The 22,631-nt window shown below is 48.5% G+C and overlaps 1 protein-coding gene across 2 annotated transcripts in view; it reads right to left on the bottom strand.

Moving 5' to 3' along the window:
- EXO1 (exonuclease 1) overlaps positions 1-22,631 on the bottom strand; it is a 151,189-nt gene that overhangs the window by 6,269 nt on the left and 122,289 nt on the right. For both annotated transcript variants that reach the window (XM_029594016.1, XM_029594017.1), the window contains one exon: positions 16,814-17,001. In XM_029594016.1, the coding sequence (XP_029449876.1) occupies positions 16,814-17,001 (188 nt within the window). The remainder of the gene's footprint in view (positions 1-16,813; positions 17,002-22,631) is intronic.

The raw sequence follows: 22,631 nt of genomic DNA, 5'->3' as shown, positions 1-22,631 counted from the left end.
TGCAACCAGCATGGTCTATAAGAGAATCCAACGCCTCAGGGAGTTCTCGTGCTACTAATTCATCCTTGTTACGCAGGCTCAGACCTTCGAGGAATATAGCATGCAGGTAGCTCAGGTCCCAGTCCAATTCAGAATAGAGTGTCCTAAACTCGATGACATAATTGGTCAGAGATCTGGAACCTTGTTACAGATGCAGGAGCGTAGACCCGGAGATGGCCTTTCGGCCTGGGTCATCGAATACAGAGCAAAATAGGGTGAGGAAGCCCGGCAGGTCGTGGAGGATCAGATCCATTCGCTCCCAAAGGGGTGACGCCCAGGCCAACGCTTTTCCATCCAGAAGGGACAAGATGTATGTTTGTCTTGGAAACTACATCAGGGAAATATGCAGGTTGTAAGGAAAAGTGCATGTTGCACTGGTTAAAGAAGCCCCTACACAACAAGAGGTCACCTGCGAAACAAGGGGGTGCCGGCAAGGGCACTGTAGGCCGGAATGGTGACACATGTGAAGCCGGGCTTGGCAGGCATCGAGGCAGAGTCCAGCTGATTGCTCAATTGATTTATGGCACTAGCCAAAGTCTCCAGAACATTTTGCTGTTCTGTAATTCGCTGGGCCAGGCCAGGGATGGCCTGAAGCGCCGAGACCTGTGCCAGGTCCATGGACTTGGCAATCTGTTAGGGTTTGTGGGTATGTGGGCCCTGGGCCGAGGTGAGAGATGGTACCGCCCACGGGGAGGAGCCCTGTGAGCCTCACCGTCGGAAAGTAAGGTCTCAGCTGCTGGGTGCGTAGAACAGCAGGTACTGGAGAGAGCGAGCGAGCTGGAATTACAGAAGGAGCTAGAGAGGATGGCCCCAGGGGGTGGAGCCACAGGGCGTCAGCGCCAGGCACTGACGTCAGGATACAGCTTGGAAGCCCTTGAGTCTCTATAGAGAAGTAGAGCGACACTGCCCGCAGAGCGTGGAGTGTATCAGGAAAGTCACACAGACACAGAGGTGCCATGGGGTCTGTGAAGTGGGGTGTACCCAAAGAGGATTCCTCTGTAGAGATGGTAAGGCACTGGTCCACAGAGTGGGGTACACCGATGAGGGTTCCTCAGTAGAGATGATACAGTAATAGTCCGCAAGCGGAGTACTCACTGTAGAAGTAGCAATGGTTCCAGAGGAAGCCCCCGGGAATGGGGCAGGCAGTGGTCCTAGGCGCAAGGCCCTCTGAGAAGCGGATAGCCAGAGACAAGGAAAGGGTCCCCGAGGAGCGGGTACCCAGAACATCTCACGCCGCTGAAGCAGGAGTTGGAACGGGAAGACCGTAGTGAGCGAAGCGGATTCAGCAATGAGGGAACTCGTTGCCAAGTCGTAGGCAGACAAGGCCAGCGGCTTAAGAGTCCACAATGAATGACGTCATCCGGGGGGACGCCCCAGAGATTCCCGCCATTATGTGCATAAGACTGGCCTGAGAGCGCACACACGTGCCTAAGGAAATCCGAGGGCAAGATGGCAGTTGGCAGCGTCCATGCCGTCAAGGGAGGCCCAGGAACAGGGGCAGGCAGGCTGGCGATAGCTGGCGGGGGCTGCATGTCTATCCAACGAAGTCAGTGCAGTGAGGCAAGAGGTGAGCAACAGCGGTCTCAGCCATCTGCGACTGACGGGCATAACACTAAGGAGGGAGTGGAAGAGAGTTGCAGGAAAGGGAAATTTTCCAGTGAAGCGGGAGGAGGGCGGGGGTAACTCAAGGACTACCAGGCAATTGGGGGCCATAGAACTAGTGGTGGATTCACGGATGGGGGCAGAAATGGAGGACCAGGTCTCCAGGGTAGGGAGGAAGAAGAAGATAGAAAGGGCCTCTGTACCCTCTTCCTCCTCCTCCGTACCCCAGTGATCCTCCATCTCCAGTCCTTAGCAGTACTGAACCCTCAGTTATCCTCTGTCCACCATTTCTCATCAAGTGAAGAAGGGCTGGGATTTGAGCAAATGTTGGGGCTAGGACTGGGAGATTATTGAGATAAGAAGGTAGATGAAGAGTATGTAGGAGAGAGAAAGTGTGCGTTTGAGACAGAAAAAGTTCTTACTGCTTCTGGCTCCGCCTCCTCACACAGGTCAGACCCTTCTCTGCTGCCTCCTTCTCCCTGTTCCACTTCTTTTTTCTCTTCAATTAAGCCCTGGTGACATCTAGCAAATGTTGCTTACCTGTAAACAGGTGTTCTCACAGGACAGCAGGATGTTAGCCTTCACATATGGGTGATATCATCAGAATGGAGCCCAATCACGGAAAACGTCTGTCAAAGTTTCCAGAACTTTGACTGGCCCCTACTGGGCATGCCCGACATGGCACTAACCCTGCAGCCAGCAGGGGTCTCCCTTCAGTCTTATTTAAAAGCTACAGGCAGTGCCGAAAAATAAAACAAAACGTTACGAACCCAAATCCGCGGAGTGGCGGGCGGGTTTCGTGAGGACTAACATCCTGCTGTCCTGTGAGAACACTTGTTACAGGTAAGCAACATTTGCTTTCTCACAGGACAAGCAGGATGGTAGTCCTCACATATGGGTGAGTACCGAGCTGAGGATGTCCGAACATGCACCAAATGTACCCAACGGCGTGCAACAGGCACAACAACTGGGGTGGAATTTGGTAGAGGGCATCCTGAACCCCACCGGGCAGGCGGAAGGGTGTTGGTACGTCACGTTGTGAATAAATTACGCAGGACAGACTGGCCGAAGATGGAATCTTGTCTTCCGGCTTTGTCCAAGCAATAGTGGGCTGCGAAGGTATGGAGAGAACTCCAGGTGGCAGCCCTGCAGATGTCAGGAAGCGGCACGGATCGTAGGTGTGCTACTGAAGTCGCCATGGCCCTCACAGAGTGTGCTTTAACACAGTCTTGAAAGGGAATGCCTGCTTGCTGATAGCAAAAAGATATGCAGTCCACCAACCAGGAGGAAAGAGTCTGCTTACCCACTGGCTGCCCTAATTTGTTGGGATGGAAAGAGATGAATAACTGAGTGCTCTTCCTGTGGGCAACTGTACGGTCTAGTTAGAAAGCTAGAGCCCGTTTACAGTCAAGGGTATGCAGAGCCTGTTCCCTTGGATTTGAATGGGACCTGGGAAAGAAGGTAGGTAGAATGATGGATTGATTAATGTGAAACTTTGAAACTACCTTGGGTAAAAACTTAGGGTGTGTGCGGAGTACCGCCCGGTCCTGCAGGAGTTTAGTGTAAGGTGGATAGTTAACTAGGGCCTGTAACTCACTAACCCTGCGAGCTGAGGTGATAGCCAAAAGGAAAATCACTTTCCATGTGAGAAATTTCAGGTCACAGGAGTGAAGAGGCTCAAATGGTGGTTTCATGGGCCGACCGAGAACCAAATTAAGGTCCCAAAAAGGGGCCAGAGGACGTAAAGGTGGCTTGATGTGGAGCAAACCCTTCAAAAAGCGTGTTACGAGGGACTGTACTGATATAGGGGATCTACACCTTTATGGAAGGCGGCTACCGCACTGACATGCATTCTGATGGAAGATGTCTTGAGGCCTGACTGACAGATGCCAGAGATAGTCCAAAAACTTTGGGACTGGACAGGAAAAGGGATCAAGGGACTGAGAAGTACACCATGATGCGTACCTTTTCCATTTATAAGAGTAAGATTTTCTCGTGGAAGGCTTCCGTGAAGCAATCAAGACACGGGAAACTGGATCGGAAAGGTTAAGTGGTTGAAGGATTAACCTTTCAACATCCATGCCGTCAGCGACAAGGCCTGAAGATTGGGATGGCGTAGGCACCCGTCGTTTTGAGTGAGCAGGAGCGGGTCCTTGCCCAAAGGGATGCGCCTGCGGATGGAGAGATCCTGGAGTATTGGAAACCACACTTGGCGTGGCCAATGAGGTGCTATCAGGATCATGGTTCCCTTGTCCTGAAGTAACTTCACGAGAGTCTTCGAGAGAAGAGGAAGTGGAGGGAATGCATAAAACAGACCGGTCGCCCATGAGAGGGAGAAAGCATCCCTGGGCAATTACTGCTCCCTCATTGCTGCGAATGAGGGAGCAGTAATTGCCTACTTTGTGGTTCTGAGGGGACGCAAAGAGGTCTATGTGAGGGTATCCCCATTGCAGGAAGATGGAGTTCGCTACTGAGGGGTTGAGAGACCACTCGTGTGGCTGGAAGACACGACTCAGCTTGTCTGCCAGTACATTGTCCACTCCCGGTAAGTAGGTGGCCCTGAGGTACATCGAGTGGGAGAGAGCTTCCGCCCATATCTGCGCAGCCTCCTGACACAGAAGGAAGGAGCCTGTGCCTCCCTGTTTGTTGATGTACCACATGGCCACCTGGTTGTCAGTCTGAATCAGAATAACTCGGTTTGACAGGTGATACTGGAAAGCCCTGAGGGCATATCTCATTGCCCGAAGCTCTAGGAAATTTATTTTGTGTTTGGCTTCCTCTGGAGACCAAGATCCTTGTGTCTGCAGGTTTAGTACATGAGCTCCCCACCCGAGGTGGGAAGCATCGGTGGTAAGAATGACTTGAGGATTTGGAATTTGAAAGGGCAAGCCCTGGAGGAGATTGTCTCTCGCCTGGTGGACAACTCAGAACAGTCGGAGTGAGTCAGTGATGTGGACAATGGTTGACAGAGGCTGAGAAGCCTGAATCCACTGTCTTCTGAGAGTCCAGTGCATGAGCCTCATGGCTAAGCAGGCCATTGGTGTGACATGGACTGAGGATGCCATGTGTCCCAGCAGGACAAGAAATTGGCGAACTGTCGCAGTCTGCTGAGATTGCAACTGGCAAGAAAGAGCCATGAGAGTTAGTGCTCGTTGTTGCGGTAGGAAAGCTTTTGCTCGCAAGGTGTCCAAGTCTGCTCCAATGAAGGACAAGGTTTGAGATGGGACTAAAGAGGATTTTTCGTAGTTGACGAGAAATCCTAGTGAAATTAGAGTGTGAAGAGTTAAATCCAGGGACGACTGAGCAACTTGCTGAGTTGGGGCCCTGATTAACCAGTTGTCCAGATAGGGGTAGACGTGAACACCTTGGGTTCTGAGAAAAGCTGCTACAACTACGAGGCATTTGGTAAATTCTCGTGGCACAGACGTCAGGCCGAACGGAAGCACTTTGTATTGATAGTGCTTGGGGCCTACTAAGAACCTGAGGTACTTGCGATGAGCTGGAGTTGTCGCAATATGGGTGTATGCGTCCTGGAGGCCCAGAGAGCAGAGCCAGTCTCCTCTTTGAAGAAGAGGTAGCAGTGATCCCAAGGTTACCATCTTGAACTTTTCCCGCTGCAGGTACTTGTTGAGAGCACGTAGGTCCAGGATTGGACGGACGCCCCCCGATTTTTTGGGGATCAGAAAGTACCGGGAATAGAACCCTAGGCCTTGCTGTGAATGCGGAACGGGTTCTACTGCTCCTGTCTGGAGAAGGAGGGAAACCTCCTGATCCAGTAGAGAAGAGTGGTTGGACGTTCTCCAGATCTGCAGAGGTGGGGAGTCCGGAAGTAAGGCTAGGAAGTTTAGATGGTAACCGTGGGCAATGATTGCCAATACCCATTGGTCAGATGTGATTGAATGCCACAGGTTGTGAAAGTGGCACAATCAACCTCCCACTGGAATATGTGGCAGAGGAATCTGGCTGCTGCTCCCCAAGTGGGAGTCAAAAACCTGAACCAGGCTGCTTGAGGTTTTTGCTGCTTGAGGTTTTTGCTTTCTAGCCTGACGAGGCTGAGGTTTTTGGTAAGGTCTGGTAGCCCGAGATCTTGGTGGTGGCGGGTAGGCCTTCCTTGGATGGTAGAACGACTTCTCAGAGTCCTTCCTGAAGGGCTGCTTTGAAGAGAAGTCGGAAGGTATTGAAGAGAGCTGTTTAAGGGTCTCATGATGATCTTTTAATTCAGCTACCATCCGTTGTATCTGTTCCCCGAACAGATTATCTCCCATGCATGGTAGATTGGACAATCGATCCTGCACTTCTGGGCGAAGGTCAGAAGACTTGAGCCAGGTCCACCGTCTTGCTGAGATAGCCGCTGCAGACACTCTGGTAGAAGTGTCAAAAATATCATAAGATGTGCGGATCTCATGTTTGCCTGCTTCAAAACCTTTATTTACAAGTGTTTGCAGCTGGTCTTGGAATTGCTCAGGCAGGGACTCTGAGAAGTCCTGTATTTGTTTCAAGATGGCCCTATTATATTGGGTCATATATAGCTGATAGGCAGCATTGTGGGAGATGAGTATGGCCCCTTGGAACACTCGTCGACCAATGTTGTCTAGGAACTTCTGTTCCTTAAGAGGAGGAGTAGATGAGTGAGGTTTTGACCTTTTTGCCCTTTTTTGTGCAGATTCCAGCACAACTGAGTGGTGATCAAGCTGGGATTTTTGAAAGCTTGGAGCTGACTGAACTAAATAAGTAGTATCAGCCTTTCTATGTACTGGAGCAATGATCCAGGATTCTCCCAATTCTTCTTGAGGAGATGAAGAAGGACTTGATGAATGGGTATAGAGATTATTACCTTGGGGGCATCCAGAAATTGGAGTAATTCCATCAGCTGGTGCCTATCATCCTGTTCCGTCTGCAGTTGAAAAGGAACCAACTCAGACATTTCCTTAACAAAATTTATAAATGAAAGGTCCTCAGGAGGATAACACTTTCTGCTCTCTGTAGGAGAGGGTGGCGAAGGTAAATCATCGGTGTCTGTTGAAGTATCATCACCCCAAGTGTCATAAGGATCAGCATCCTTACCTTTAGGATGTGAAGGGGTGTGGATACCGGAAGGCCCTGGTCTGGGCTCCGAGAAAATCGGAGGAACCACCGGAGGCACAGATGATGGCATCGAAGGCACCGGTGCAGGCATCGAGAGCCTCGATGGATGACTCGGTGGCGCCGAAAAACATATCAGCATCGATGGTGGAATCGATGGCGAGGGACGTGTCGGTATCGATGGCTGAGGTAACACCCCCGATGGAGGAATACGGAACGGTGTTTATCCTCCAGAAGACCCTGTCATAGGGGAGGGTATTGGAGCCATCAGAGACCCGGGAATCATCGGTGGAAGGGCAGTCATTAGTGCCTCCATCCTGTCCAGCAGCTGTGCCAGCGCTGCTGGAATCGGGTCGATGGCAGGTTGCACTGGCAGCACCGGTGTCAGTGCCGGAGGAACCTGCTGACGTTGCATCGCCTTGTCGTTGGCCTCCTGAACCAGCCGGTCCAGTTTTCCCGGAGACCTGGAGCAAGCAGCCCCGGCTCCGAAACGGAAGAGGGAGGCAGAGGCATAGCCGAAGGGACCACCTTTACAGGTGGAATCGCGGCTCCCAGACCCAATCGGGTGAGAGTTGCCTCGGTGACCCGGTCACAGGAATGGTCGGTGCCTTTCCTGGACGGGGCTTCTGTGGCGGCTCAGACAATAGCGAGGTCGATGGCTTTGCTCCCTCGATGGTCCGAGTCTTACGATGCCGATGGCGATGCTTTTCCCAATGATCCCCTCGATCCTGAGGGGGAGTGGAGGGTGTCTATGGCCGCGAAGACATCGATGGCGGTCGGTCACCGGACGGTGGTCAATGTTGACGCGAAGTCGACGGTGTCTGTTCTGACAATGTTGATGCTATGGACGGAGTCGTGGTTTGAGCACGGAAGAGAAGTTCCATCTTCTCCATTCTGGCTTTGCGACCTTTAGGTGTCATGAGGGCACATTTGGTGCAAGTCAGGACATCATGCTCACGGCCTAAACACATTACACAGACTCCATGGGGGTTTGTGATAGACATGGTGCGAGAACAGTCTGGGCACCGACGGAACCCCGATGCCATGGCCATTGACAAAAATTGAGCCGCAGTATGGTCGACGGCCAGTAGGCCGTGAAGGCCAAACTCGACGGTAATAGACAGAAAATGGAAGAAAAACTTACCGAAGTACCGCGGTCAGCAAAAAGTTAGAAGGGGGACCCATGTGGGGCAATTTAACTTAGGAATTTTCCTCACGGAATTAACCAGTCAGGAATCGCTTCAGAGCTCCTAAACCGCAAGGCTACTGCTGCGCGGAAAAAAGAAGACTGAAGGGAGACCCCTGCTGGCTGCAGGGTTAGTGCCATGCTGGGCATGCCCAGTAGGGGCCAGTCAAAGTTCTGGAAACTTTAACAGACGTTTTCTGTGATTGGGCTCCATCCTGATGTCACCCATATGTGAGGACGGAGTCGTGGTGTGAGGACGGAGTCGTGGTTTGAGGTCGACCTAAAAAATGATGACGGAGCGTCCATTTATATTGGAGTGGTTTACAGGCCCCCGAACCAAAAGGAAGAGCTGGACAGAGACCTGGTTGAAGACATCCATAAGATAGGTAAGAAGGGAGAAGTGGTGATCGTTGGTGACTTTAATATGCCAGATGTAGACTGGAGAATCCCATCTGCAGAATCTAAAAATAGTAGAGAGAGATAGTGGATGCCTTGCAAGTAACTTTGTTCAAACAAAGGGTAATGGAACCCACGAGAGAAGGAAATATACTCGACTTAGTGCTCACTAATGGAGATAATGTCTCTGATGTCCAGGTGGGCGCCCACCTCAGCACCAGTGATCATCAAATGGTATGGTTTCATATCACTAAAAAATATGGAAAAGAAGCATAAAGACCAGAGTTTTACAGTTCAAAAACACAGACTTTGAGGAAATGGGGAAGTACCTAGAGGAAGAACTAAATGGATGGGAGAATGAGAGAGATGTGGATCAGCAGTGGACCAATCTAAAAGGAGCAATCACCAAGGCAACTACTCTTTATGTTAGAAATGTAAAGAAAAGCAAAAGAAAAATGAAACCTATCTGGTTCTCAAAGGAGGTGGCTGACAAAATTAAAGCTAAAAGAACAGCATTTAAGAAATATAAAAGATCCCAAAGGGAGGAGCACAAAGAAGAATATTTGATTCAACTGAGGGAGACAAAGAAATTAATCAAGTTGGCAAAAAGCCAAGCGGAAGAGAGGATTGCCAAGGAGATAAAAAATGGTGACAAAACATTTTTCAGATACATCAGCAAAAAGTCCATAGTGGTATAGTGAAATTGAAAGATGGAAATGATCAATGTGTGGAAAGAGATGAAGAAATGGCAGAAATATTAAATGAATACTTCAGCTCTGTGTTCACTAAAGAAGACCCTGGAGAAGGACCATTTCTACACAAGAAGCTGGAGGGAAGTGGAATAGATGAAAATCATTTTACAGTAGAAAATGTATGGGAAGAGCTAAAGAATCTGAAAGTGGATAAAGCCATGGGGCCTGATGGGATTCATCCAAGGATTCTGAGGGAGCTCAGAGATGTGCTGGCGGGTCCGCTGTGTGACCTGTTCAATAGATCCCTAGAAACGGGAGTGGTGCCGAGTGATTGGAGAAGAGCGGTGGTGGTCCCGCTTCACAAGAGTGGGAACAGAGAAGAGGCTGGTAACTACAGACCGGTTAGCCTCACTTCGGTGGTGGGAAAAGTAATGGAGTCACTGTTGAAAGAGAGAATAGTGAACTATCTACAGTCCGGAGAATTGATGGACCAGAGGCAGCATGGATTCACCAGGGGAAGATCCTGTCAGACAAATCTGATTGACTTTTTCAACTGGGTAACCAAGGAATTGGATCAAGGAAGAGCACTAGATGTCATCTACTTGGATTTCAGCAAAGCTTTTGATACGGTTCCGCACAGGAGACTGGTGAATAAAACGAGAAGCTTAGGAGTGAGTGCCGAGGTGGTGACCTGGATTGCAAACTGGTTGACGGACAGAAGACAATGCGTGATGGTAAATGGAACTTTCTCTGAAGAGAGAGCGGTTTTAAGTGGTGTACCGCAAGGATCGGTGTTGGGACCAGTCCTGTTCAATATCTTTGTGAGCGACATTGCGGAAGGGATAGAAGGTAAGGTTTGTCTTTTTGCGGATGACACTAAGATCTGCAACAGAGTGGACATGCCGGAAGGAGTGGAGAGAATGAGACGGGATTTAAGGAAGCTGGAAGAGTGGTCGAAGATATGGCAGCTGAGATTCAATGCCAAGAAGTGCAAAGTCATGCATATGGGGAGTGGAAATCCGAATGAACTGTATTCGATGGGGGGGGGGGGGGGGGAAAGGCTGATGTGCACGGAGCAGGAGAGAGACCTTGGGGTGATTGTGTCTAATGATATGAAGTCTGCGAAACAATGCGACAAGGCGATAGCAAAAGCCAGAAGAATGCTGGGATGCATAGAGAGAGGAATATCGAGTAAGAAAAGGGAAGTGATTATCCCCTTGTACAGGTCCTTGGTGAGGTCTCACCTGGAGTACTGTGTTCAATTCTGGAGACCGTATCTACAAAGACAAGGACAAGTTGGAAGCTGTACAGAGAAGGGCGACCAGGAAGGTGGAGGGTCTTCATCGGTTGACGTACGAGGAGAGATTGAAGAATCTAAATATGTACACCCTGGAGGAAAGGAGGAGCAGGGGTGATATGATTCAGACTTTCAGATACTTAAAAAACTTTAACGATCCAAAGACAACGACAAACCTTTTCCGACAGAAAAAAATCAGCAGAACCAGAGGTCACGAGCTGAGGCTCCAAGGAGGAAGACTAAGAACCAATGTCAGGAAGTATTTCTTCACGGAGAGAGTGGTGGATGCCTGGAATGCCCTTCCGGAGGAAGTGGTGAAGTCCAAAACTGTGAAGCACTTCAAAGGGGCATGGGATAAACATTGTGGATCCATCAGGTCCAGAGGACACGTATAAAATAGCAGGTAGCAAAACACTGCACGGAGCGGCAGTAGCCACAGAGGCATTCACGGAGCGGGATGCCAGTGGCCAGTGGTAGGTGTTCCACCTTCATGGAGCAGAAGGATGGAGGGCTGTCATCTTCCAATTAAATTAAAAAAAAACAGGGATGGGATCCATCAGGTCTAGAGGACGCATATAAATAGCAGGTAGTAAAACACTGCACGGAGCGGCAGTAGCCACAGAGGCATTCACGGAGCGGGATGCCAGTGGCCAGTGGTAGGTGTCCACCTTCACAGAGCGGAAGGATGAAGGGCAGCCATCTCCCAATTAAAAAAAAAAAAAAAAAGAAAAAGAAAATAACAGGGATGGGTTCATGGGCTATAGGTATTACCAATTATTAGGCTTTTCAATATTTGATGATAGTTAATGTGACTTTCAAGGCATACTTCACTTTCAATGCATATCCAGCATAGCTCCCTGCTTCAACGACAGGGGAGAAGAAAAACTAATACTTCACACACATCCAGCATTGCCCTCTGCTTCATGGCAGAGAGCTATACTGCCGCTTACCCAACTAATCAAACTTAATATTTCACTTGGAAGCAGCTCCATCACTGCTCTCTACATTAATAGTGGGGGTGAAAGGGAATTAGAACATAAGGTTACTAAGAGCCAAGAGAAACAGATAAGTATGAGAAAAAATAAGTGTGAAGCTTGCTGGGCAGACTGGATGGACCGACTGGTCTTCTTCTGCCGTCAATTCTATGTTTCTATGTTAGGACTACCATCCTGCTTGTCCTGTGAGAAAAACCTTTACTGCTTTGAACTATCAACAGTCAGTAATTATATCCTTTTCTCATTTATGAAACAACCAATGCTGGTATTTTTAAATATTTCTGCCATGTTGCTTTATTCCAATTTTATTCAGTGATTTTAATTGGTTAACATTTTGGAACAAATTATCTAAAATTTCAACCACTTTGGTGAATTTTTCCCAAATGAAAATTATAACTACTGGTATCAAAAGACTATGCTCAAGAGGTATAAAATGTGAAAATATAGTGATATCCTCTTATGTGAACGCCTGTTTGCCACCACAATGTTATTAGTAATAGGGATTCAATTTATCAGGGAAGACATTGATTAAATTTATTCATAACTCATAAGATAAACAACTCCAATTAATACTACAAAGCAGAGTTGCTTACCTGTAACAGGTGTTCTCTGAGGACAGCAGGATATTAGTTTTCACACATGGGTGACATCAGATAGAGCTCTGATGCAGAAAACTTACGGTATGTCAAAGTTTCTAGAAACTTTTACTAGGCACACTGAGCATGCCTTATACCATGCGTCCATGCAGGGTCTCTCTTCAGTCTCTTAACATAGAATTACAACAAAAGTAAAAACTGGAGAAACCCAACTCTGTGGGATGGGAAGGTTTCATGAGGACTATCTGATAGGTTTCCGGATGGACAACTTCCGCAGGAGTGGAAACCAAACCTGTCTTGGCCAATGAGGGGCTTTGAGGATCATAGTCCCTCTGTCCTCTTGAAGCTTCAAGAGAGTCTTCACTACTAAGGGAATTGGCAGATATGCATATAGAAGACCCTTGCCCGAATGACGGGCCAGGGCATCCGAGGCTGGTTTGCCATCTGACCTGCCATCTGTAAGTTTCTTGCAGATGTATGCAATTCCTGTGAGCGTGTTCGAAGATTATCAGGGTCTCTCTGCAGAGGGACCATGAACAGGACCCTCCTTGTTTGTTGATGTAAAACATCGCTACTTGATTGTCCGTGTAGATCATGACCCTGCGGCCTTTCAGGTGGTCTTGGAACACTTGTAATGCATTCCGAATCGCTCTGAGTTCCAGTAAACTTATTTGCAGGTGCTGCTCCAAGATTGTCCATAACCCTTGTGTTTCGTAAATCTCGAGATGTGCCCCCCATCCCTTGTGAAACGTGTCTGTGGTTAAGACTACGTTGTGAGGAGGGGAAATGAACAAAGCTCCCTTGGATAGGGAGGAGTCTAGGAGCCACCATGGTATATCTCTTCATGTCGGCGGTCAACGATACCTTCTGTGTCAATGGTTGTGAGTGTTGTTTCCATTGGCGTTTTAGTCCCCATTGCAGGCGTCTCATATGTAGCCTGGTGTTTGGAACCGTGAAAATCGCCGCCGCCATGTGGCCCAGGACTACCAAGACCTGTCTTGCCGAAGGTCTCTGGGTATGGTTTAAGGTATGTAGAAGGTGACGGAATAGTGATATTCTGTTGGAGAGTAGGTATGCCCTGTTGCCAGTAGTGTCCAGGCATGCTCCTATGAACTGTAACTGTTGTATTGGTTGTAGGTGTGATTTCTGAAAATTGATCACTAATCCTAATTCCTGTAAGCATTGTATCACTCGATGGAGGTGATCGAGTAAGATATTTGGAGTTGGGCCGATTATGAGCCAATCGTCCAGATACGGAAAGATGGTTATACCTTGTTGTCTGAGATGAGCCACCACCACTACCATGCATTTGGTGAAAACCCTGGGTGCAGCAGATAGTCCAAAGGGGAGAACTTTGTACTGGTAGTGTTGATGTCCATAGCGAAAGCATAGGTAACGCCACGAGGATGGATGGATTGGAATGTGTGTGTAAGCATCCTTCAGATCGATGGAACACATCCAATCGTTGGGTTGAAATCAGAGGAAGGATTGATTTCAATGATACCATTTTGAATTTCTCCTTGACGAGGAACTTGTTCAATTCCCTCAGGTCTAGGATGGAAAGAAGTCCCCCCGATTTTTTGGGAATGAGGAAGTATGGGGAATAAAATCCTTTTGATTGGGTCTCTGGTAAAATCTGTTGAATTGCTTGTTGTTTGCGAAGCAAAGCAATTTCCTTCCCCAATTGTGGCTGAAAACTTTGAATCTTGAGAGTCAAAAGGTGAGGTAATATGGGTTTTGTGACAAATTGGAGTTGGTAGCCGTGACTTACTATCTCCAAAACCCATTGATCGGATGTTATCTTCTCCCAGGCTGCCAGGCAAGAATGAATCCTGCCGGGTGGAGCTTGAATTTGTGGTGGTGGCTGGATAACTAAAAAGATGGAGTCGATTTTACTGCCGTAGCCGGCTGTTGTGCCTGCTGTCTTTAGTTGCATGGTTTACCTCTATGTTGGGTCGAGGTATTCTGTTGTGGAGTAGTACGCTGATAAGCAGGGTAAGGCTGTGCACGAAAGGACTGGTAAGATCTGTAGGGTCTCCTGGCATATGATTGCCGATGAGTAGATCCCAGATATTGACGTGTGGTCGAATAATGAGGATGTGAAGTTAATGATTGTACTGCTAGAGCCTCTTCCTTCAGTTTACCTACTGTGTCTTGAAACCGTTCTCCGAACAGGTTATCTCCTGTACATGGAAGGTTTGTTAGTTTCTTGTGCAAATCCTCCCGTATCGAACTTGAGCGCAACCAAGCTAGCCTGCGGGCTGCAATGGCTGTTGCAGATGCCCTAGAAGATGTTTCATATGCTTCATAGATGGATTTCAAAAGGTGTCGAGAACACTCTTCCATGTCATGAAGAGGCGGAGGTATCTGATCCGAAGTCTAGGAAAGCATACCTTTTATAGCTTGTATGCACTCATATAGGTATTGTTCCATGTAGAATTGATGGTGCATAATTCGCGCATTCAACATTGAGTTATGGTATATTTTCCTGCCAAACTCATCTAAATATTTGTTGTCTTTCCCTGGTGGGTATGAGGAATGGGACTTTGTTTTCTTAAATCTTTACATCGCCGACTCTACTACAATTGAAGCATGAGGTAATTGTGGTACAGAGTACGGTGATATTTTCCTCATACAGAATTTTATGTCTGTTTTCCTGGAAACTGCTGCAATTGCATAAGGTGTTTCCCAGGATTTCTGTAAGACTGAATGCAGGAGCTCTTGTGGTGGAAGAGATGTTGGTTCCACTGGAGTATCAAAAATCTTTAGGATACCAAGGGTTTCAGATCTAGGGTCTGTCTCTTTTTGGACCTCTAGTTGTAATATGGTACCCAATTTCTCTAGAAATTTTGGGTATATAAGGTCTTCCGGAGGGGAGTATAGCTCCTGAGGTTGTTCCTGCGGATCCGATGGGAATCCCGTAGATGATGATAGGGATGTTTGCGGTGAAGAAGAATCAAAAGATGTATCCTGTTTATAATTTGGCGAGGCTGGTCGGTTTGCTATGGGAGATGTCGGAGGTTCGACAGACGGTTCCCTAATAGGTTGCGTCTTATGTTCCGGAGAACTGTCAGCAGCAATATTTGTCATTTTAAATGATGATTGAAGAGATTCATAAAAACCTGCTAAGGATTGGGACAATTGATAAAATGCCTCTTTTGTATGAGGAGGCATTATCGCATGAACATCTGGTTTTTGTGTCTCACATGGTTTAGGTTGCCTTGGAGTGTTCTGAGGTAAAGTACTGGATACTTTATGGTCTTTTTGTAGTTCGTCGTATATTATGTCCCTCGAATCCTCTGAAGCTGTGGAAGCATTAGAGGAAGCAACTTGTATGACCTCTCTGTGGGACAAGGTATTTGAAGTTGGTATACGAGATGATTTAGAAGTTGAAGGGCTTATTTCCCATGTTGCACTCCTCTTTGCCGACCTTTTGTGGTGGGAGTGTTGTGGGTTCTGATGATGATAATGTGACGAGTCTGTATGACTTCTACGTGAAGACGGTGATCGTTTTCTACGTTTTATGGTGAACTCTGTTGAATTAGGTCTCGAAGAGAGAGAAGTAACCGAATGAGGTGAGGTTATTGATGGAGACAGTGAAGAAGACCTTTGTGAAGGAATACGTCGTTTCAAATCATTTTGTACTACATGAGATGGGTGCCCATGTGTCTTATGCACAGATCTGGATTTATGCGCGGATCTACACTTGTGCGCATATTTTTCTGCTTCCATGCGTGCAAGAGTGATTGGTGCCGGGCGCCCAGGTGGTGTCGGCTCCGTGCACATAGAGTTTCTTTTGGTTGTGCGCGCCGATGTCGTCGGTGCCCTGCGCGCCGAGATCTTGTGCGCCGGGTCCTTCGGCGTCGTGCGCATAGAAATATTGTGCGCCGATCCTCCTTCAGGTGCTGAAGTGTTCTGCGCCGACTCTTTTGTATGCGCATAAGGCGCTTTAGGCGCATAAGTTTTAGGCGCCGAGATTTTTGGCGCCAATGTGTCCTGCGCTGACGATTCAGGCTCTTTGGATTTTTGAAAATCTGATGGCCTTTGTTGGTTCACCACCTCCTTACCTCCAAGAGTAGAGGATTGAGGATCCCACGAAGATGCCTTCTTTTGTGAGGGAGTCAGTAAAATTTGAGGGCCAGGCGACGAATGAGCCTCCAAAGGCTCCGGTGAAGCAAAAAGTTCTTGAAGTCTATAGGCCCTTTGCTTCAAAGCTCTGGGTGACATCCGTGAGCAAAATTCACAAGCTTCCCGACTGTGATCTGGTCCTAAGCATCGGTTGTGTCCATCCGTGACCGACATTACCTTGCCGCAGTTACAGGGTTTAAACCCCGATTTTGACATATTATACTATTGCTGAGGAGAAGGACAGCTCCACGTGCGATCCTGCACGCGGAAAGAACAGACTGAGGAGATTCCGTTACTTTCCTGCGCGGGAACACACGCGCAGCCGCAGAGAGCAAAGCTCTGATCTCTGCTTTGACAAGCTCCGCCTCCCGGACCTGATTGACAGATCCCACGACAGCATGGCTAATTCAGCCCTGCTATCGACGGGAAAAATATACTGCTTAAAAGAATCTATGCTACAGAAAACAAAATAAATTCAATTTCCAACCCAATTTATCCCATCAGCCAGCATGATGAGACAACTCTCAGAAAGCCTTTGCTGACCCGAGAGAATACAAAGACCATCCCCTTCAGTATCACTTGATGGACAGCAGGGTTTGTTGCAGTACTACAGAGTCTTCCATTCCTCTGCAGGCCAGAGCATATTACCTCCATGTTGTCTCCAAGACTTGCTGGCCCCAGGGGACAGCAAAATTGATCATGATTCGATTGCTTACACCATCACACACTTTGCCAGCATCTGAACCACAGGTCCATCTCATAACCTATATTTCTTTTATGTGAAAAATAAACCAACATACCTTTTAAAAACAAAATTTTTCCAGAGCTCGCCAATTGTGACCTGCAACCCTGGTTTGTTTTCATTATTCTGATTGTTCTTCTGCATACTCCTCGATTTCTTGCTTAATCCACTGACTTTTGCTGGCATCGACTTAAGCTTTGTCGTCAATCCAGATCCCACCGATCTTGATCTATGTAGGCCAGATACCTGTATATTTATAAACAAACCATTATTTTGATGCTTAAGTTAATAAGATACAATCTAAAAATCAATAGAGACTATAATAATTCAGCATGAATATTGCAAGATATTACATAATCTACATTTTAAGTTTTGAGAGTACATGAACTTACATAAAAAAGGTGCAAGATCCCATAGAATAATGTTACAGTAGAAGAAAAAATTGTAACTCAGTGAATTAGCATATACAGCAGGAAAGGATCCTGTAGCAAGACCTGCTCTCCAGGTGGTGCATTGTCATTTCGCACCAAGGATGTTTCTCCCAGGTCTACTGCCCAGGAGGGAGGTCAGCCATCATAGTTGGTGATTCGATTATTAGGAATATAGACAGCCGGTTGGCTGGTGGGCGTGAGGATCACCTGGTAACATACCTACCTGGTGTGAAGGTGGCGGACCTCACGCGTCACCTAGATAGGATTTTAGACAGTGCTGGGGAGGAGCCGGCTGTCATGGTACATGTGGGCACCAACAACATAGGAAAATGTGGGAGGGAGGTTCTGGAAGCCAAATTTAGGCTCTTAGATAGAAAGCTGAAATCCAGAACCTCCAGGGTAGCATTCTCTGAAATGCTCCCTGTTCCACGTGCAGGTCCCCAGAGGCAGGCAGAGCTCTGAAGTCTCAATGTGTGGTTGAGACGATGATGCAAGGAAGAGAGATTCAGTTTTGTAAGGAACTGGGGAACCTTTTGGGGAAGGGGAGAGAGGGAGCAATTTTAGATCTAATTCTCACTGCAGCACAGGATTTGTTAAGAGGTAATGGTGGTGGGGCCACTTGGCAATAGTGATCATAATATGACCAAATTTGAATTAATGACTGGAAGGGGGACAGTAAGCAAATCCATGGCTCTAGTGCTAAACTTTCAAAAGGGAAATTTTGATAAAATGAGAAAAATAGTTTGATAAAAACAAAGGAGCAGCTACAAGGTAAAAAGTGTGCAAGAGGCATTAAAAAAAACCATACCATCCTAGAAACACAGTCCAGATGTACTCCACATATTAAGAAAGGTGGAAGGAAGGCAAAACGATTACCGGCATTGTTAAAAGGTGAGGTGAAATGGAGAAATTACTTACCTGATAATTTCATTTTCCTTAGTGTAGACAGAAGGACTCAGGACCAATAGGTATAGTGTACTCCTGATAGCAGATGGGAGACAGTCAGATTTCAAAACTGACGTCAGCCTACATATACCCATGCAGGAAGCTCAGCTCTTCAGTATTCTCCTCAAAAAGCAATTGTGGATATATGTGTGCTTTAATAACTTGATTAACTTGGTTAACTTGATGAACTGGGACTGGTTCAGCTGATTTCCAAATTGGAGAACGCCAGTGCACTCAACCGGATAATGCCGACCCTGGCAACTATGGGTGTCTTGAACTAGGGATAATACCTGGCTTGCCCATGCTTGTCTTGTTCTCAGGGTTTGTCACCAGAGGTTCCCGGATTCTGGGGCAGCCGTGGGCGGGGTGCTGAGTCCATCTGTCTACACTAAGGAAAACAAAATTATCAGGTAAGTAATTTCTCCATTTCCTAGCATGTAGCCAGATGGACTCAGGACCAATGGGATGTACAAAAGCTACTCCCGAACAGGGCAGGAGGCTGCCCATGGCCCACTTAGTACTGCCCTTGCAAAGATTGTGTCCTCCTGGGCCTGGACATCCAGGTGGTAGAACTTTGAGAAGGTGTGTATGGAGGACCACATCGCCGCCTGACAGATCTCGGCGGGCGAGAGCATCTTGGTTTCCGCCCAGGACACTGCCTGGGCCCTTGTTGAATGGGCCTTGACTTGCAGAGGTGGGGGCTTCCCTGTCTTTATATAGGCCGCCTTGATTACTTCTTTGATCCAGCGGGCTATGGTTGCCTGTGAGGCCACTTCCCCCTGTTTAGGACGAATAGGTGGTTCGTCTTTCGCACAGATTCCGATCTTTCCAGGTATTGACTAGGAGTCTGCCGACGTTTAGATGGCGAAGAAGGCATGAGTCTTTCGAGTCCTTATGTTAGTCTGCAGAAGGCAGCGAGATGGTTTGGTTTAGATGAAATTGAGAAACCACTTTCAGTAGGAAGGAGGGGACAGTGCGTAGCTGTATGGTTCCCGACGTGAACCTGAGGAACTGTTCCCGACAGGATAGCGCTTGAAGCTCGGAGATGCGACGGGCTGAACATATTGCTACTAGGAATGCAGTCTTCAAGGTCAGGAGCCGTAGTGACAGACCACATGTAGGTCTGAAGGAAGCTCCTGCTAGGAAGTCTTGCACTAGATTGAGATTCCATAGGGGCACTGTCCACTTTAATGGTGGTCGGATTTGTTTGACCCCTCTCAGGAAGCGGGAAACATCTGGATGGGTTGATAGACTGATGCCGTCCACTTTGGCTCTGAAGCAGGCCAGCGCGGCCACCTGAAACTTGAGGGAGTTGAGAGACAACCCCTTCCTTCAAGCCGTCCTGTAGAAATTCCAGGATCATGGGGATTTTGATTGTTCGCGGGATCTCGTGGTCTTCACACCAGGCTTCGAATACTCTCCATATTCGTATGTAAGCTAGTGATGTGGAGAACTTGCATGCTCAAAGCAAGGTGTTGATTACTGCCTTAGAGTATCCGCTCTTCTTCAGGCGAATCCTCTCAAGGGCCAGACCATAAGAGAGAATAGAGTCGGGTCTTCGTGGAGGATCGGTGCTTGCCGGAAAAGGTACCTGTGTGGAGGTAGGCACAGAGGAATCCCAGCAAGAAGTCTTCGCATGTCTGCGTACCATGGCCTTTTTGGCCAGTCCGGGGCCACCAATAGTACTAGCCCCCTATGGTGTTCTATCTTGTGGATGATCCTGCCCAGTAGTGGCCATGGGAGAAAGGTGTTTAGCAGGTCTTCCTGTGGCCAGGTCTGGACGAGTGCGTTGATTCCCCAGGATTGTGTTTCTCGTCTGCGGCTGAAGAACTTGGGAGCTTGGGCGTTGGACCGGGTTGCCAGTGGATCCATGGCTGGGGTTCCCCAGCGGTTTACTATCAACTGGAAGGCTGAGGTCGACAACATCCATTCCCCTGGGTCTAGGCTCTCTGCTGAGGTAGTCCGCAGAGACTGTCTTTTCCCAAGATGTGGGAGGCCGAGATCCCTTGCCATGAGGGGGGTCTATCTCCAGGAACACCTGCTGGCTTCTGGTTCCTCCCTGGCGGTTGAGGTAGGCAACAGTTGTGGTGTTGTCTGACATGACAGACAGACTCGCCCTGGAATCTGTGGCTGAATCGTAGACAGGCTAGTCTGACTGCTCGGGCTTCCAGTCGGGTTTATGTTCCATCTCGCTTCTTCCTTGTCCAATTGTCCCTGGTCCGTCAGTTCCTGACAGTGGGCTCGCTTCTGTGGTGAGAAAGATCCAGTTCGGTGGGGATAGTTTTACTCCTCTGCTCAGATGGTCTTCCTGTAGCCACCATTGGAACTGGGTCCGAACCTCTGATGGTAGCTGGAAGTGAATGGAGTAGTTCTGGGATGTCAGGTACCATCGTGACAGTAGGGAATGTTATAGTGGGCGCTTGTGGGCCCTTGCCCATGGAACGACTTCCAGGGTTGATGTCATGAGGCCGAGGACTTGGAGGTAGTCCCATACCTTGGGGTGAGCATAGTTCAACAGGTACTCTAGCGATTGGGAGGGATGCAGGCAGCTCTTGGCTGTGTTGACGACCCACCCGAGATTCTGCAGCAGCTTCTTGACTCTGGTGGTCGCTTGGTGACTCTCTGGAGATTTTGCCCTGATCAGCCAATCGTCCAGGTAAGGATGTATGAGGATTCCTTCTTTCCTCAGTGTTGCCGCCACTACCACCATGATTTTGGTGAAGGTCCAAGAGGCGGTAGCTAGTCCGAAGGGTGGCAACCGGAACTGGTAATGATGGTTCAGTATCACAATTGATGGTCGTGATGGACCGGGATGTGGAGATAGGCTTCGGATAGATCCAGTGAGGTCAGGAATTATCCCAGCTGTACTGCCCTTATGACTGACCTTGGGTTTCCATGCAGAAGTGTAGTACCCTCAAGTAACGATTGACTGTCTTGAGGTCCAGGATGGGTCGGGACGTTCCTTCCTTCTTGGGAATGATAAAATAGATGGAATAGTGACCAGTATTTTGTTGGTGCGTGGGCACCGGGGTTATCGACTTTAGGCTGAGTACTCTTGCCAGTGTGGTTTCCACTGCCGTCCTCTTGGAGTGGGAGTGGCATGGTGATCTTACAAATTTGTCTGGAGGGATGCCTTGGAAGTCCAGATAGTATCCTTCTTGAATGATGGTTGGGACCCACTTGTCCAACATTATCTCGACCCATCTTTAGTAGAAGAGGGTAAGTCTGCTCCGTATGACTTCTTCCTGTGGATGGGTCTGCTGATTCTCATTGTGGGGTGCGGCTGGGGCCTGTACCTGAGCCTGCTCCCCTCTTGTTGTGTCTGTTCCAAAAGGACTGAGCCCTGCCTGCAGGGCAAGGTGCTTGGTAGTGTGTGTTCTTGTACGGTCTAAAGTGCTGAGCTCCTCTGCCCTTGGTTCTTCTAGGGGAGAAGCGCTGATTTCTTTTATTCCTGTCCTCCGGTAGACGAGGTAATGGAGATTCGCCCCATTTGTTGGCTAGCTTCTCCAATTCGCTTCCGAACAAGAGAGATCCTTTAAAGGGCATCCTCGTGAGGTTCGCTTTGGATGTCGCGTCGGCTGACCAATTTCGGAGCCACAGATGTCTTCTGGCTGCCACTGCCGAGGCAACATTCCTGGCTGAGGTGTGCACAAGGTCTGAGGTTGCATCCGTGAGGAAGGATACCACAGGTTCCATAGTCTCACCGGGCGTGGTTGCGTCTCTGGAGAGGAACAAGCAAGAAAGTGCAACCAGGGCGCAGCAGGAAGTGATCTGAAGAGTCATTGCTGCTATGTCAATGCACTGTTTAAGGATGGATTCCAGTCGTCTGTCCTGGGCATCCTTTAATGCCGCTCCTCCCTCGACTGGAATGGTCGTGCGCTTGGAGGCTGCGCAGACCATGGTGTCCACCTTTGGGAACCGCAGGAGTTCCTTAGCCGCGGGTTCCAATTGATATAGGGCTTCTAGGGCCCTTCCTTCTTTGAAGCTGGCCTCTGGGGCATTCCATTCCAAATCAATCAGTTGCCGTACGGCTTGCAACATTGGAAAATAGCATGAGGCCTGATGGAGGAAGACCAAGATGGGGTTTTATCTTTGGTTCCACTGTGGTGTCCGGGCCTGGAATGTCCAGCGTCTTCAGGGTCTGGGACACGAGAGAATCTTTGGAGAAGAATCGCAGCATGGTTCGGTATGGTTCCATCCCTGGGGGGGGATTTCTCCTTCCTCCAGGGAGTCAGTCTCGTCCTCCGAAGTATCTGTATTCCCGGTAGGGAGGCTCTTGTTTAGGAAGGGCACGTCTCGAAGGGACCGAGAGGTGCTTGTAAGGTCTTGCACTTCTGGTGGCAACTGGGACTGAGTCGCAGCTGGTACGGAGTGCGCTTCGACAAAGGTTTGCAGCCCTTTGAAGAATTCCACCCAGGAAAACGTCCATGGGTCCATGTTGATTCCAGGTGGTGTTATAGTGGGGGCCCCGGAGATGTCTTCCTGTGTAGATGCCGAATT

The sequence above is a fragment of the Rhinatrema bivittatum genome, chromosome 3 (assembly GCF_901001135.1).
Source record: "Rhinatrema bivittatum chromosome 3, aRhiBiv1.1, whole genome shotgun sequence".
Lineage (NCBI taxonomy): Eukaryota > Metazoa > Chordata > Amphibia > Gymnophiona > Rhinatrematidae > Rhinatrema > Rhinatrema bivittatum.
This window is presented reverse-complemented; position numbering and strand designations above follow the sequence as displayed.